Genomic DNA, 13612 nt, shown 5'->3' with positions numbered 1-13612 from the left:
GATAAATGTCATGAAAAAAATCTACTTTTGGAGAAACTACAGGTAAAATTTATTTATAAGAGCACACAGTGTAGAATTTTTTATGACAAGGGAAGGGACCACAAGAGCACAACCTTCTGCTGCTACAGGCAAATATGTCATAGCTGCTTAGACGAGTCCAGCAAAGCCACCCCATACACTTCTGTATATGACCAAGCATTTTCTAGTGTTTTGCATCAAATTTAAGACCTACTGTAAAAGACAAAGAGCCACAGAGAAAGTGTTCCCTCAGGAAGAGAGCAGGTGAGTTCTGTAGCAGAAGCACAGGAAGATGTCTGAGGCTCTAGAGCTACGTACAAACAGTCAGCAACTGATCACGAAAGAAGTTTAACCTTGGCAACAAAGGAGGCTTTGTTTTTAGGGCATAATCAATAGAAAGAAGAGCATGTATACAGCATATGCAACACATCCTGTGGATGGTGAAAAGATATAACAAGAAGCTACAAGGACAGTAAAGGCCTCTGCAAGAAAAGCAACAAAGGGACAACTGGGAGAAGAATCACTCCGGGACTGTCCCCTGGTTGTGGATGCTGCAACTCATCAGTGCTGCTGCCTAAACACCAGGAGGTTCTCCCTCCCCTTCAGTGGAAGAAGATTGCTGCTTTTTGATTTGTTGTTCACTTTTTACAAATACAAATTCAACAATGACACATGAAGTAATATGTTTTACTGTAGGATTGGGTTAAGTAAATTTGAATTTTAGAGAACAGTGAGTGCTCTTGTGAGTGCGTGCACATGCCTTGTGTCTGTGTTTTCTGATCCACACTTCCCATATGACAGTGTGGTGTCAGATGCAGATATTAGGAATCCCAGTCTGCCCTGGAAATCCATATGTTGTCAGCTAGAGTTACACAGGATTTCTGGGGCATATACATTCTGTGTGAGGATTTTGTTCAAGGCTGTGCTTTGCTCAGCTTTCTCACACTAATAGTTTCACTGTTTCCACTGAGCATGGGGTAACTCCTTTCCTGGCTAAAACTACGGTATTTTCTTAGCTGTGCCTTATATTTCAGGCACAGAAGTGGTAAATATTTCACATGCACAAAGGAATTGCTGCAATAGCTCATTCTGCTGTCCATCAAAATTTCTGGAATCTGTGTATAGCAGCAAATGGAAAAATGTACTGCCTGAAACCCATATTGAATTGAGAAGCAATTGCACATACACATTTAGAAAGTGCGTGTATCTCTCAGCCTTCAGAAGTACTCTTGAACTTCATCTGTGGGAAAAGTGCTAGATATATACGTGCCATTAGTCTAGAAGAGATGAGGTGATTCACATATTGACAAGTAGAAAGGTGGGCTTGTAACAAGAAAAGCAAAACTGTAGGAGATGAAAAGTGGATGCAAGACTGCGGGGGCAGGGGCCTTCAGACTGTGAGGTAGATTAACCTCTGCTTCTACTTACTGGGTGTTTGCAACCACCATTCGCGTCACCACCACTTTTGGCTCTGTGCTGTTCTTCCTATGCACTAAGCAGATCGTCAGTTTTTGGTGTGGAGACCCCACAAGCCAACTTAGTGATCTTGGTAATTATTTTATGACTTACATTCCTCGAGTTTAAGGACTTACATTTGGAGATATTGTCACTTCTGGCTTAGTGCTGAATCCCTTTGCATTCCAATGGTGAGCAGGTGAGTTGATGATGACTTACTGCTCCATGGCTGGAGCAAGAGGTGAGAAGGCAAATCAAAGCTTCACTCCTGTGCCTGAGCCATGACACAACTAGGATTTTGTGGGCATTTTTGTTAGAATTTTCTCTGCTTCTGATACCCCTGTGCATGAATATGTGTGTTCTTCCCTCTGCCTTGAAGAATTTTATTATTCTTTGTGTTCATTGGATATATCCTTGGACAAAACACACTTTCATGACAGGAAGAAAGAAACAAAAGGAAATGACTCACCCAGATAACAGCAATGAAATATCTTTTTACATTATATTCTGTGTCAGCTGACAAAACAGCCATAAATAGTGCAGTGATGCCAAAGCATACGTTCTCTGAGATGCTTTTAGAGGTGTTTAGAAACATGGGTCTAACAGATGAAGAAGTGAAAGAAAGTCACCCTTTAACACATTTGTCTGCCAGGCCCATCCAGTTTGCAGTTGATGGAAATTGTGTAGAAGGTCAGTTTGTGAAGAGTACTTGTACGTGAAAGGAGTTTCTGCTCCATGAAAGTGCAGAGCTGGTTGCTTTGTTAATTCTCTTTTAGAAAGTAGGAGTGATCTACTGGCCTGAGTAATTTTTTTTTTATAAAAATACTCACTGGCACTTGCATGAATAAGAAAGGTAAACTTGTGATAGGATCTGCAGAGCCTCTCAGTCATTGCTCTGCAATTTTTGCCCTAAGTATTCCTTTTGATTCACAAGACCACTTAAACAAAGGTTCTGAAAATTGAGAAAAATATATGTTAGTGCAAAAATTGACACAAAGGATGTTTTGAGGTTGGATTGAGTTCCTTTCTCCCTGTGAGACAGAGAAACTTGGCTATCCCTGAGCTGGTTGCGTCTGCACTGGGAGTCAAAAATGGGCAGAGATGAGGTTGGAGGGAATATTTCAGCACAAAGCTGAAATAGATGCACATGGACACCTGGGTTGCAATTTAACAAGTACAAGTACAGCTGTCAGCTTGTGGCAGGTTTTCCCAGAAATACGCTGTGTGGAAGTGGTGTAGGATTCAGACCAAGATCCATGTCTAGATTGCAGCACCAGGCTGGGTTGAAGGGTAGTGTCACGTTAATGCAGCCGTACTGGTTTGATACCTGATCCTGTTTAGTCAGTTAATGTCTTTGCACTGTGCTCTACTGGGTGAAGCAGAAGTGTCTTCCAGGAATGCAGTGATATTAAGGTTATTTCAAGAGAAGAAATACTATTCTACAGATTATGCTTTCAGTTCCAGCTTTCTGGTGTTATTATTAGCTGCCAAGAAAAGCAGAGTTTTTGAAGAACCAACCTAACATTTAGTTATCTTTGTGATTAGACACCTGGGTTTGTGACTTTCCGTAGTTTTCTTCATCACCTTTTGAAAGACTGATTTTCTTGGGGGTTTGCTGGAAGTCCAGGACACACTTGGATTATGAACAAGAGTAATTTATTTGCCCAATGTGTCACATTTTCCCATTGTGTCCCTACGGAATCTCCTTCTCATGTCCTTGTCCTCATCCTCATTAACACTGCTAGGGTCATGTTCTGAGCACAGCCTCTGCCCTTTTCAACCCCTAAAATAGCACCTCAGCATGCAAGTGAGACTAACTGAGATTACTTCTGGAAGTAATATTACTTCCATAAGAGGTAACAGAGTGGAATCAGGTCCTCCCATTGCTCTTTCAGAGCCAAATTAGATGCCAAAATGTAAGGAGTAGGAATCCTGAACCAAATTCTTTTCTCATGTGTCTTGTTCTTCCAGGTCACAAGGAGGAAGAAGCAGACTGACATCTTTTCAGCAATGTGTACATGTCTTGCACAGGAAAATCTACGTGAGGAGTAATAATAGAATCCCATGGTATGTCCTGAGTTGTCCCCCTATTGTAGAGACCAGTGGGGTTGGAAAAGTGAATGTGAACAGCTGGGGAATGAAAAGGCTGTAAGAGTCTTCCTGCTCCTCCAAGCACTTCGACTGTGTGGACCCTCGATGTTTGTGATTCACATGACATTTGCCAGTGAAACAAAAGATGAAATAGTAGCTATTATAAAACAAGCAGCAGGCAAACACAGAAATCTGTGATTTAGAGAAATTAAGTTACCGAGCCTTCTGTCTCTCAAATATGTGATCTGAAAGAAAATCACTGCTCAGTTTTTCCGTCATGTGTTTCTCCATAAACACAGTGTCCAATCTCATCCTCATTTACACACCTGCATGGGCGCTGTGCAATCTAGAGATTTATAAGATGCCTAAAGGCCACATTACTAATATGATGAAAGCAACTATTTGCTATTTTAGGGAAGTCAAAGCACCTTCACCTAAATATGCTGCTACAACAGGTTTGGGGCCATTGCTGGCCTGTGGTTCCTGCACTTTTTCCAGGAATGCCACCCAGCTGGGTAAAGGCCAAAGGCAACATGCTTCCAGAGTCTTCCTGAGGACTATGAAAAAAAGTTGTTGCTTCTCTGTGTCTGGCTAATGCTGCATTTCCCATCTTTTTGCCTATGGGATCTTGGCGCCCGAGTCAGGCAGAAGAGTGGTGGCAGCAGCCAGTGGTAGCAGTGGTGGCAGCAGGTAGGAGCACCTTGCTCCCAAGGTAGATGGGAAGCAATGGTCCTGCACACCTTGGCCTCTGCTGCTGGAGATGATCTCAAGAGGCAAGAACACAGTTTAATCTCTGCTCCTGCTCACTCAGGACAATTACTGTTAATTAGTACCAAACGAAAACATGAAAAGGCAGTATTTTATGACAGTCTCTGGCTAGATAGCAGGCACCATTAACAGGTAGGTCACTGACCTGCCATCATGGCAAAAGAAGTTTTAATGAAAGTTTTATCTGGAACATTCTGTGATTCTGTGTGATTCTGTGGAAGTTCTGCCCTAGAGGTGACAATGTCTGCATCCTGCTGCCAGCCCAACCATCCAGCTTACATGGTGCAGCGTGTGACACATAACGCACCCAGGGTGCGGACTGGATTGTTTGCCATCGCAATACCTCAAACCTGAACTAGCGGATGAAAAGGTTCCATAGTATTTTAATTTCAACTGGTTTTGAACTATAAAGCCCTGAGCAACTTGGTCTGATCTTGCAGCTGACTCTGCTTTCAGCAGGAGGTTGGGCTAGAGACCTCCTGAGGGTCTTTCCAACCTGATTGATTCTTTAACTTTATGAATCTATATATTATGAATGTATTGTACACAATTAAACAGATATCTATGAAAATATGCATGTATATAAACTAAGTACATAAATATATGAATATACACACATATTAAAAGTTTCAGGAATGGCTAAGCAGAGATTTCTTGGAGGGGTAAATTTGCCCAAAGAAAAGGAACTGCAGATCCTCATCAGCAGCTAGGTCTGCAAAGAGGCAGCTGGAAGAACGAGAAAGTAGAGAGAGTCATCAGGAAAACCATGATGTCACAATCTTGCTACAGCTCTGTGTATGCGTATACCAATGTAGCTCTTATATAGAAAGAAATATGGGTAAACACTGTGCAAGTTCCTCTTGCTGTTCCTCTGCTCTGAAATAGCAAGTCTCAAGTGTGCTTTTGGAGCCTGTCCCTTAGCTATTTTCAAGCTTTTAAATGCTATGACACATTTTTGGTCCTAGGAAAAAGGCAGTAATTTTTCCTATAAATCCTAGACTTCTTTTTCATGTATATTTTAATGAACATCTTGGGGAATTAATTCTGTATTTTCCTTGGTTTTACTGCCACAAATCCATCATGAATTACACTTTTAAAGCTTTTATGATTAACAAGGCATTAGATGCCTTCTGCCCACGGAAGTTTTACCTTCAGCTGAAAGTGATTTTCTGGTTTATTTTGCAGATATGCATCACAAGGAAGGCCAGGAGCACCTTACAGCTGACTGAGAGCTGGAGGCGAAGGGGATCTGACCTGATGAATGGGAGCTCACTGGGTGACATGACAGAGTAGCAGGGCCATCGGCCTCAAAGCCTGAAATACGAGCTTTTGTGTCTACTGATGGGTACTCCCTGCTGTAAATTTATACCTGGCCTTCCAAATTTCTGCATTTGTAACCTGCAGATGCAGCATTTATTGGTCTGTGCTCCATGCAAGCTTGACAGGACACTGAGCTTCGTAGTTAACATTTGACGGGAAATATTTATGGCTAAATCCCAGAACAAGGGCCATGCAATGCTGCTGTGCTCAGAAGTGAGGTGACATCTGTCTGTTGCAGACCATGACTTATAAGTTTTTTCCTATTTGGGTGGAACAGTTGCAACAGAAATGGTCCATAAAAGTATGTTCCCATCACAGAAGTCACCAGTGTCCAAGAGTAAAGGAGAAGGCAGGTTCCTGTTTTGGCTTCATATCATTTCAGTGTTGACTGGGGCAGAATGGGGAGGAAAGAAAGAAAGAAAATAAATCACACAAAAACTTTGGACCAGGCAGGAATAAAAGTTTTGTCATAAAGTCTAGTGGATGAAAGTGGAAAAAGCAGACCTGACTTACAACCCTTTTCTCATTTTGAGTAGTCGTTCTGGTTAGCCACAGGAGAGGATTTTGCCCAGTATAAGCTAGGTCAGGTGATATACGCTTTGCTATAGAAGAGCTGGATTTCTGAACATAATACAGGGAGGGACATGACAGTGACTCTTGTAGCTGTGGAGGAAGATAGAGGTAGGACACTGAACGCTATAAACATGTACTTTGCCTAAAATTTCTAGTGATCTATTTTCTAGGATTGCTGCTTTAGCCAACTTCCTCCTACCATTTGCTGTGGAGATTCTGGAAGCTGCAGAAGACAGGTGGACATGCATAGACCCCTAAATCCAACTTCACTCTTCCCACACAGTCCTGCGCCAGAGTCACGGCAGACTTCGTCCTGCAATACCATCAACCCATAGTAACAGCGCAGTGGGAAAAGCTGGAGCCCAGTCCCATGCCTTCAGGTGACGAGGCTGTAATCCTGCATAACCAGGTTAGCAGCCATGGGCTAGACAGGGCTAATGCTGGTCCCTGAATGTCTTTGCTGGCCTTCCTCACCCCTGGCCAGCCTGGAGCCCAGTGCCCCTGAGGGCCAGCTACACCAGTTAGCAACATGTATGGCACAGCTCTGCAGGAGCCTGCCACTTTATCCCAGGTGATGGACACCCCTTTCACACTGCCTGTGCCAACATTCACCTTCCTGGCATGTGTCAAATTATGTGAGTCTTGCAATAGCAGCTGTGGGCAATGATAACACTGCTTTTCTGTTTCATCCCAAGTGTTTAAAGGAGCTAAAACAGTCAGCAGAACTGGTTGCTGCACTGGCCCCTCCATCCCCCAGAGGAAGGGAAGCTTCTGGATATGTGGAGCTTTTACTGTTGGTGGGGCTCATCCCCAATTCACAGCCATCCTGAGAGTCTCCTCCACATGCTGCCCTCCACCAATCAGTGGCTGAGTGCTGGCGAGAAGCTGAGTTTACTCTGCGCTAGTTCCCATGAAGCGCTTTGTTCAGCACTGCTTTGTTGTTCTGGTAATACAAGTTAACAGCCTCTTGAACCAGAATTTCTTTATCAGCAGAAGAGCATCACAATTTAGAACATCAAGTGCTGCACTTGTGCCCTCAGGAGGGAACGCAGAGCATGAGAAGATCAAGAAGATGAACCAGCCTACACCTCTTTGAAAGGCCAAAGAAGCACTGAGATGGAGTGAGGGTGTTTATCTAGGGGCTGGGCTTTGCATTCTCAGATTCTGCTGCTGGAAGTGGGAATAAGGCAGAGGCATCTCTTTTTTTCCTTACTGAAAAGATTCAGGGTATCACAACATTTGTCGTATGCATCTTACTGACTTGCAAGAAAATTACATGGTCAGTGTATCGCACAGGCAATAAGGAAAGAACTTTCACCCTGCCTTCTTGCTGCACTGCAATTCTATGGAGTTATTTCAATTTAATGAAAAGGGAGAAACAAGTAGGACCCCAGAAATAATACAGAAATACCTGTCACACAGCACTCTGTAGCAGTGGCAGCATGACAGTGCACGAATCCTGAGCAGTCCTCTGCTCCAACCCTGCAGTGAGCTGGTCCCTGAGTATTTCCCTACAGATCCCATTGTTGCTGTGTGTAATTGATGGCCTTGCTGAACTTGCCAATGCAAGAGGAAAGACACGCTTGGACTCAGGTGTCAAGAGCCGAAGAGTTAACAAATCATTAACTTGCGCTTCTCAGAGAAAAGTAAGGGGGGACAGCCCATCAGTGTAAACTCAGTGACCTGTGGGGCGCAGTGGAGGCCACGCAGCCAGAGGTTGCTTTGGATAAAGAACAGATGGCCCCTGGAAGTGCATACCAAGATGCCTGCTCCATAGGTGTGGCAAACTGCAGAGTCCCACTTGTGACTATATGACTTTCCATGCCAAGAGCCAATCGACACATAATAATTGACTTAGTCCCACCTCGCAAAAAGATTTTCAAACATATAATAATTGGCACTTGAAAACTCTCTTTGGGAGCAGGAGCCAAGCGAGAACTTTACCTGATGGACAGGTCGACGGGCCTGAACCTTTCTTCCCCCCTAAGAAGGGACACCTTTTTGGTAAGAGCCGCACCTCTGACTTTGTCAGGTGTATCCCGGGGAACACATTGTCAACTAAAGTGCTAAACCATTACCTTAAGCTCAAATTTTGTAGACGGCAATCCTGAATCTATGATACGTGTCACTTGAATAAATTACCTATTGTTTCAACTTTGTGAAAATGTTTCAGTGAAAGTCCTTGGAGAGGCTCTGACAGGCAAGTTGAATCTGGTGAGTGGCTACGCACTTAACCCTTTAGACATAAACCGTTGACTGAGTCTGGGACTAGGAGTAGATCCAGCCGCACCTGGACTCCTCTCTCAGAGAGAGTTTAGAACGCAAGGGGGTCTGCTCTGAACCTCGTGACTCAATGGAAGGGCTCTCCTTTTGCTGCTTATCAGACTCGCTTACCCCTTTTAAAGCAAAACTGTTCTTGAGAGTCTTACTTCAGGCTTTCAGATAAGAGCAAGTGAAAATCTCAGTTGCTCTGTGCTCCATCTGTAATCAATAGCAAGAGATGTAGGGGCCAATCACGTCTCACGTGGGCTACCTCACGTGGGCTGAACCGCAGCCTGTAAGTGCTGATCCCCTCCATTAGCTATAATCAGAGACTAACCAAAACTAATTCAAGTGCATAGGGTGAATGTCTAAAATTGCACAGTCCCACACCAGTCACATAAATGCACCCTATCATTTACTCAGACTGGTGTGCTTGAAATGCACCGCCTCCTGTTCCTGGAAGCTGGGAGAATACATTCAGGGCCATTTGTCGGGTTTTTTTCATGACAAGCTGCAGGTTTATGCAGGGCTCATCTACCTGTACCTCTGCCTTTCAGCACAGGAGGTACTGCTTAAATAGATGTTTGTGTCTGTTTGTGTGTATGTGACCATGGGTATCACTGTTCTGTTTCTTGCCTAATTCCTTTTGATGGGTGTGGATCACTACCTAGGCTAAAGAAGTGAGAAAATTCCCAATCCGACATGGCTGCAGAGTACCTAGTGGGCTGGTAGCTTCCATGCCATCCTTTCTCTGCACTGGGAATACGTTCTCGGATTTGGAGCTGGAAATATGAGAGCATCATTGACCAAAAGTACTGTGCTGCAGGGTCCTGAAATTGTGTTAACAACACACCCGGAGACTTTCTTCAGCCAGAAACGAAAAAAGGTGAGTTCTTGGTCCCATGGAAATCAATGACAAGACTTGTATGTATTAAAATTTCACACCTTTCTGAAAGGAAGAAGGCGTGGGAGACTTGCTGATTCTCTCACTACATAAATATCACTCATCTGCTTTCAAAAATCACTGACATTAAAACATGGATTCACATTATAATGGAAGAACTGATAAGAAAGAAACAGGAGATGAGCAAATTGTGCTGTAAGCTGGTAACAATTTATATGGAATAAAGCCATTGGAAGAGAACTGGACAGGTTTTTTAGTGTTTTAAATTGGAAATGAAAATTGACGGAAACTAAAGCTCTTCAGAGTTTCAAAGATTTCCATGTTGATTTTTAAAAAATTATTTTGGTTCAAAAAAGAGGCTTCTGTTTTCAACATTGCAAAATGACAGGCTTTGAATTATTCTTTTTTCAGCTTGAACAACTTCAATTTCCAATTTGTAATAAGTATAGAAGATATTTCAGTCAAAAGGAAAATGAATTTTTCTGGCTGTAACTAAATAAAAATTTTCCTGGAGTTTTGGTCAAAGAGAATTGTGATTATTTTGACTTTGTGTCTAAATGCTGAGTGGAAAAATGCTTCGGTGCTTAAAAAATCTCTGCACAATAGGAATCATGTACTGGAACCAAGATTCTCTAGTGACAGGCTAAAGCTGGACTCTATTAAGTGTGTATGCATTTAAGCCCATAAAAATACCTGGAGTGTCAGAAAAAGTTTCAAAATAATTGAAATTTAAATTACTGAACTGCCTAACTCATTTGGTTAGGCTGTTACTGTCCTAAAGTGTATCCCTGGCAGGGGCAGGAGCACATTGCACACCACTGCCATCCCCTATGATCAGTGTGCCAGGACCCAGCTTCTGGGAAGTGCTGAGCTCAGAAAGCATTTTGATTTCAACAATTTCAGGACATTCAGGTATCTCTAAGGATAAGTGTAGGCAAACGAGAATACACTTTCTGTGTATTAGTACAGTGTGGAGGGGGAGGAGAAATGATGGTTCTTATTTTCCATAGGTTTAAAGCCTAAACGGTTGATTCTTTCAGTCTTGTGCTGTTGTCTGCAACACATGAAATTAATAAATAAATCAAATGCAATTGCAGCATGACATATGATATATATATACATTGCCTATGCATCTGTATATGTCATGGTATGTGACTATCCTTACTGATGCAACAGTCTTTAGGAGGAGACCAGATGGCATGACGTGCACAAGCATCGTGCTGCTTGGGCCAGGCTTCAGCTGCACTGCATGCAACGCTCAGATGAAGGTTTTGAAGCATCTCAACTTCCAGCTGCTTTTGCCGAGAGCATTATTTTTTCTTTATGATTGAATCTGTATTACCAAAGCATGCCCAAGCTCATGAGACCTCCTGAATCACCTCCTGGGGGATGAGTTAAAGTGTGGGACACCACCAGTCCCATCTGCCCCTCCTTGGTTTCCATGGTAAAGAAATCCAGGCACATGAGCTGCAGGGAGCCCTGATGTGCTTGCAGAATGCTGGGAGACCAGGGCTCGTAAGGAGCTCTGCAGTGTGCACTTGAAGGTGTGTATATATGTACCCAAGAAAGTGGCATACTTGGCTACACCAGCCGTGCTCCACTGGAAGTGACATAAGGTCTAGGGATGTAGTTGGTAGTGTCTAGAGATGGTCTGAATCAAATGCTGAGAAGACCTCTGAAGGAGGGAAAAGTTCAAGCTCCAATCTGACAGTTTCACATGGTTTCGTGTTATTAATGTTGTACCATTATTGAAGGTCTCTTGGGACTGAGCATGTTGTGTCATACACACATTTATCCTTCAATTCCTCTTGGAGCTAGTTCTCATACAAAGCACAGCATGATGTTGCCTTACTATCAGGTCGGTCAGCTGAGAATACCAGTTTAATAATACGTAGAAACGCAAACTGAACCTATATGTTTCAGAAGAAATTTAGACTTGTAACAACAAAAAGACATGATGCCCTACACTTTACTTGTTTCCCCTGTAGATATGTTTAGCCTTGCTGTGGTGTAATATTAGTAACAAACCTAAGCTCAGCTATTTGTGATGCCAAAAACAGAGATGTCGTGCTGCACAGCCAGTCCCCGTGAAGACTGCTTATATCATTGCCAGATCATCCACTCCCCACAAGCCTCCTGCACATATTTAATCTAGCTTTTTATACTTTGTCATCAAGCCTAAAGATCTGTAACATACGTAATGGCACTATCCCATATATTTTCATATTTTATACTGATCTGGTTCTATGGCAGGAGCTATTGCAAGGACATTAGCCATTGACTAGGGTCCAGCTATTATGTAAATTCATAAAGAAACAAGAAAGAGAAGGCCAGGTCTTATCATAGGCACAGTAGGCGATTGCCTGGTGTAGCAGCTGGTGAAATGACCATTGGCCTTCAGATATGCCCAGCTGAAGCCAAACTGGCTGTGAATGAAAAGGAAGTTGGCGTGTTGAAGTAGGTAACATTTCCAAGACCAGCTGTTGCCACCTCCACCTCTTCCCCCTGCTGGAAACAGGAGGAGCATCAAGGTTGTTTTTTTCAGGGTTCTTACCAGGCTCCCTGTCCCTCTTCTTCTTTCTCCCTTACTGTGACAGGAATGGCCTGGCCTGGGAACCACCCTGGTCTGAACTTTGATAGTAGGTGCTCTTGGAAGTTCATCTGGCTCTTACTGTGTCCGATGAACATTTTATGAATTACAGTGACAGTAATACTGTCTGTATGTACCAAAAGAGAAGTTGTTACCTGTAAAATTTACTTTCAGGAGATAATCTTTGTACAACTTTCTGCCATCCAGATGCTTCATGGCATCACAGAGTTTGGTGGTGTTTGGACACAGAGTCCGCTGCATTTTATGCAAGGCATGGGCCATCGCATACACGGCATTCACAACAAACATGATCTTGGATTCTTGCTCGTAGTTGGAACTGTTGATCGTGAAGTGCTTGTCACAAGCCTTTTTATGAGGTTTTCTGTTCTGGAGATTACACTGGAATTTTTGCTCCCAGAAGTCCTTGAACCAGGGGTTGCGTCTGTTATTGTAAGGGCTGAGGCTTTGGAAATACCTATCAAACTCTTTAACAGGATGGGAAGCAAGTTCCAAGGTTATAGCCCCAGAGGCTATGTGCTCGTTACCCTTGACAATACTCTCTTGTGCTCCCCATCCATCGCTGGCAATCCATGTAAAAGAAACATTGAAACGGTTCGCAGCTGCAATGAGCTCCCGAGAGTCATCACCTCGCATGAAGAGCACCACCACTCTGGCATTGGGTTTCTGGAGCAGCTCTCTAATCACGCCGTCGTAGGACTTCCTGATGTTGGACCGGCCCACTTTCTCGGAGGTGGCAATGCAGATGTTGCGAAGGCGAGCTTCCTGCTCGAAGGCTTCGATCCCTGTTTCCCCATAGTCTCCTTCTGAAGCAACCGTAGACACGTAAGTCCAGTTGAAGTACCTTAAGATTTCAGCCATGGCTTTTGCTTGGTAGAAGTCAGGGGGCACTGTCCGTGCAAAATAGTCATAGCGGGATTTGTCGCTCAGCTTGGCACTGGTGGAGGCGTAGCTTATCTGGGGAATCTGGAAGAGTCTGAGCAAATTTGCCACCTAGAGGGGGAAAAACACAGATTTTTAAAGGGTGGTATTTATAAGACTGAGTGGAAAAATCTAGGGAAAGGCACAAACAGTGGTTTTTTAGTAAGAGGTGTTCTGACAGTCACAGATTAAGGGTGTTGATAGAGGATGTTGATAATTTATTCCAGTGAGAGCAGTGCACTGTGCATATGCAGAATAGATGTTCTGATGCCCAGTTAGTTGTCGGGGGACTGCTGGGACTGCAATGGACCTCTTATTTCTGTTGAGTTGAGTCTGTTTAAACCAACAGAGAATTTGACACACATGGCCAATACACTTCAGTCTCCGCTGCTTCCTAAGGTCTGGAGATTTGCCTGCCTTTCCTGTTCGTACTGCAATTCGTCTATTCCAAGACGCACCGTATTTAATAACCAAATGCACTAATAAGACATACATTTCTCTTTTATGCAAGTATCACAGACATACATATACAGGCCTTTTACACAACTTTCTGACCCCACTTATTCAAGCTCTAAATCCCCAGCTTTCATATTTCTTACTCTTTTAAACTGGATTTCCAAGCTGGTCTGGCTACAGTCCTCCTGAGATGGCATATTTGCTGCATGTTAGTACTCCTCAAGTGCTGCAGAATG

The 13612-nt window shown here is 43.4% G+C and overlaps 1 protein-coding gene across 1 annotated transcript in view; it reads right to left on the bottom strand.

Moving 5' to 3' along the window:
* Positions 1-13612, bottom strand: part of GRM3 (glutamate metabotropic receptor 3) — a 111249-nt gene that overhangs the window by 23572 nt on the left and 74065 nt on the right. Inside the window, exon 3 of the mRNA XM_009943575.2 lies at positions 12137-12992. Coding sequence (XP_009941877.1) covers positions 12137-12992 — 856 coding nt within the window. The remainder of the gene's footprint in view (positions 1-12136; positions 12993-13612) is intronic.

The sequence above is a fragment of the Opisthocomus hoazin genome, chromosome 8, assembly GCF_030867145.1.
Source record: "Opisthocomus hoazin isolate bOpiHoa1 chromosome 8, bOpiHoa1.hap1, whole genome shotgun sequence".
In the NCBI taxonomy this organism is placed as follows: Eukaryota; Metazoa; Chordata; class Aves; order Opisthocomiformes; family Opisthocomidae; genus Opisthocomus; species Opisthocomus hoazin.
The sequence above is the reverse complement of the archived record's forward strand: the minus strand, read 5'-3'. Positions and strand labels throughout refer to the sequence as shown.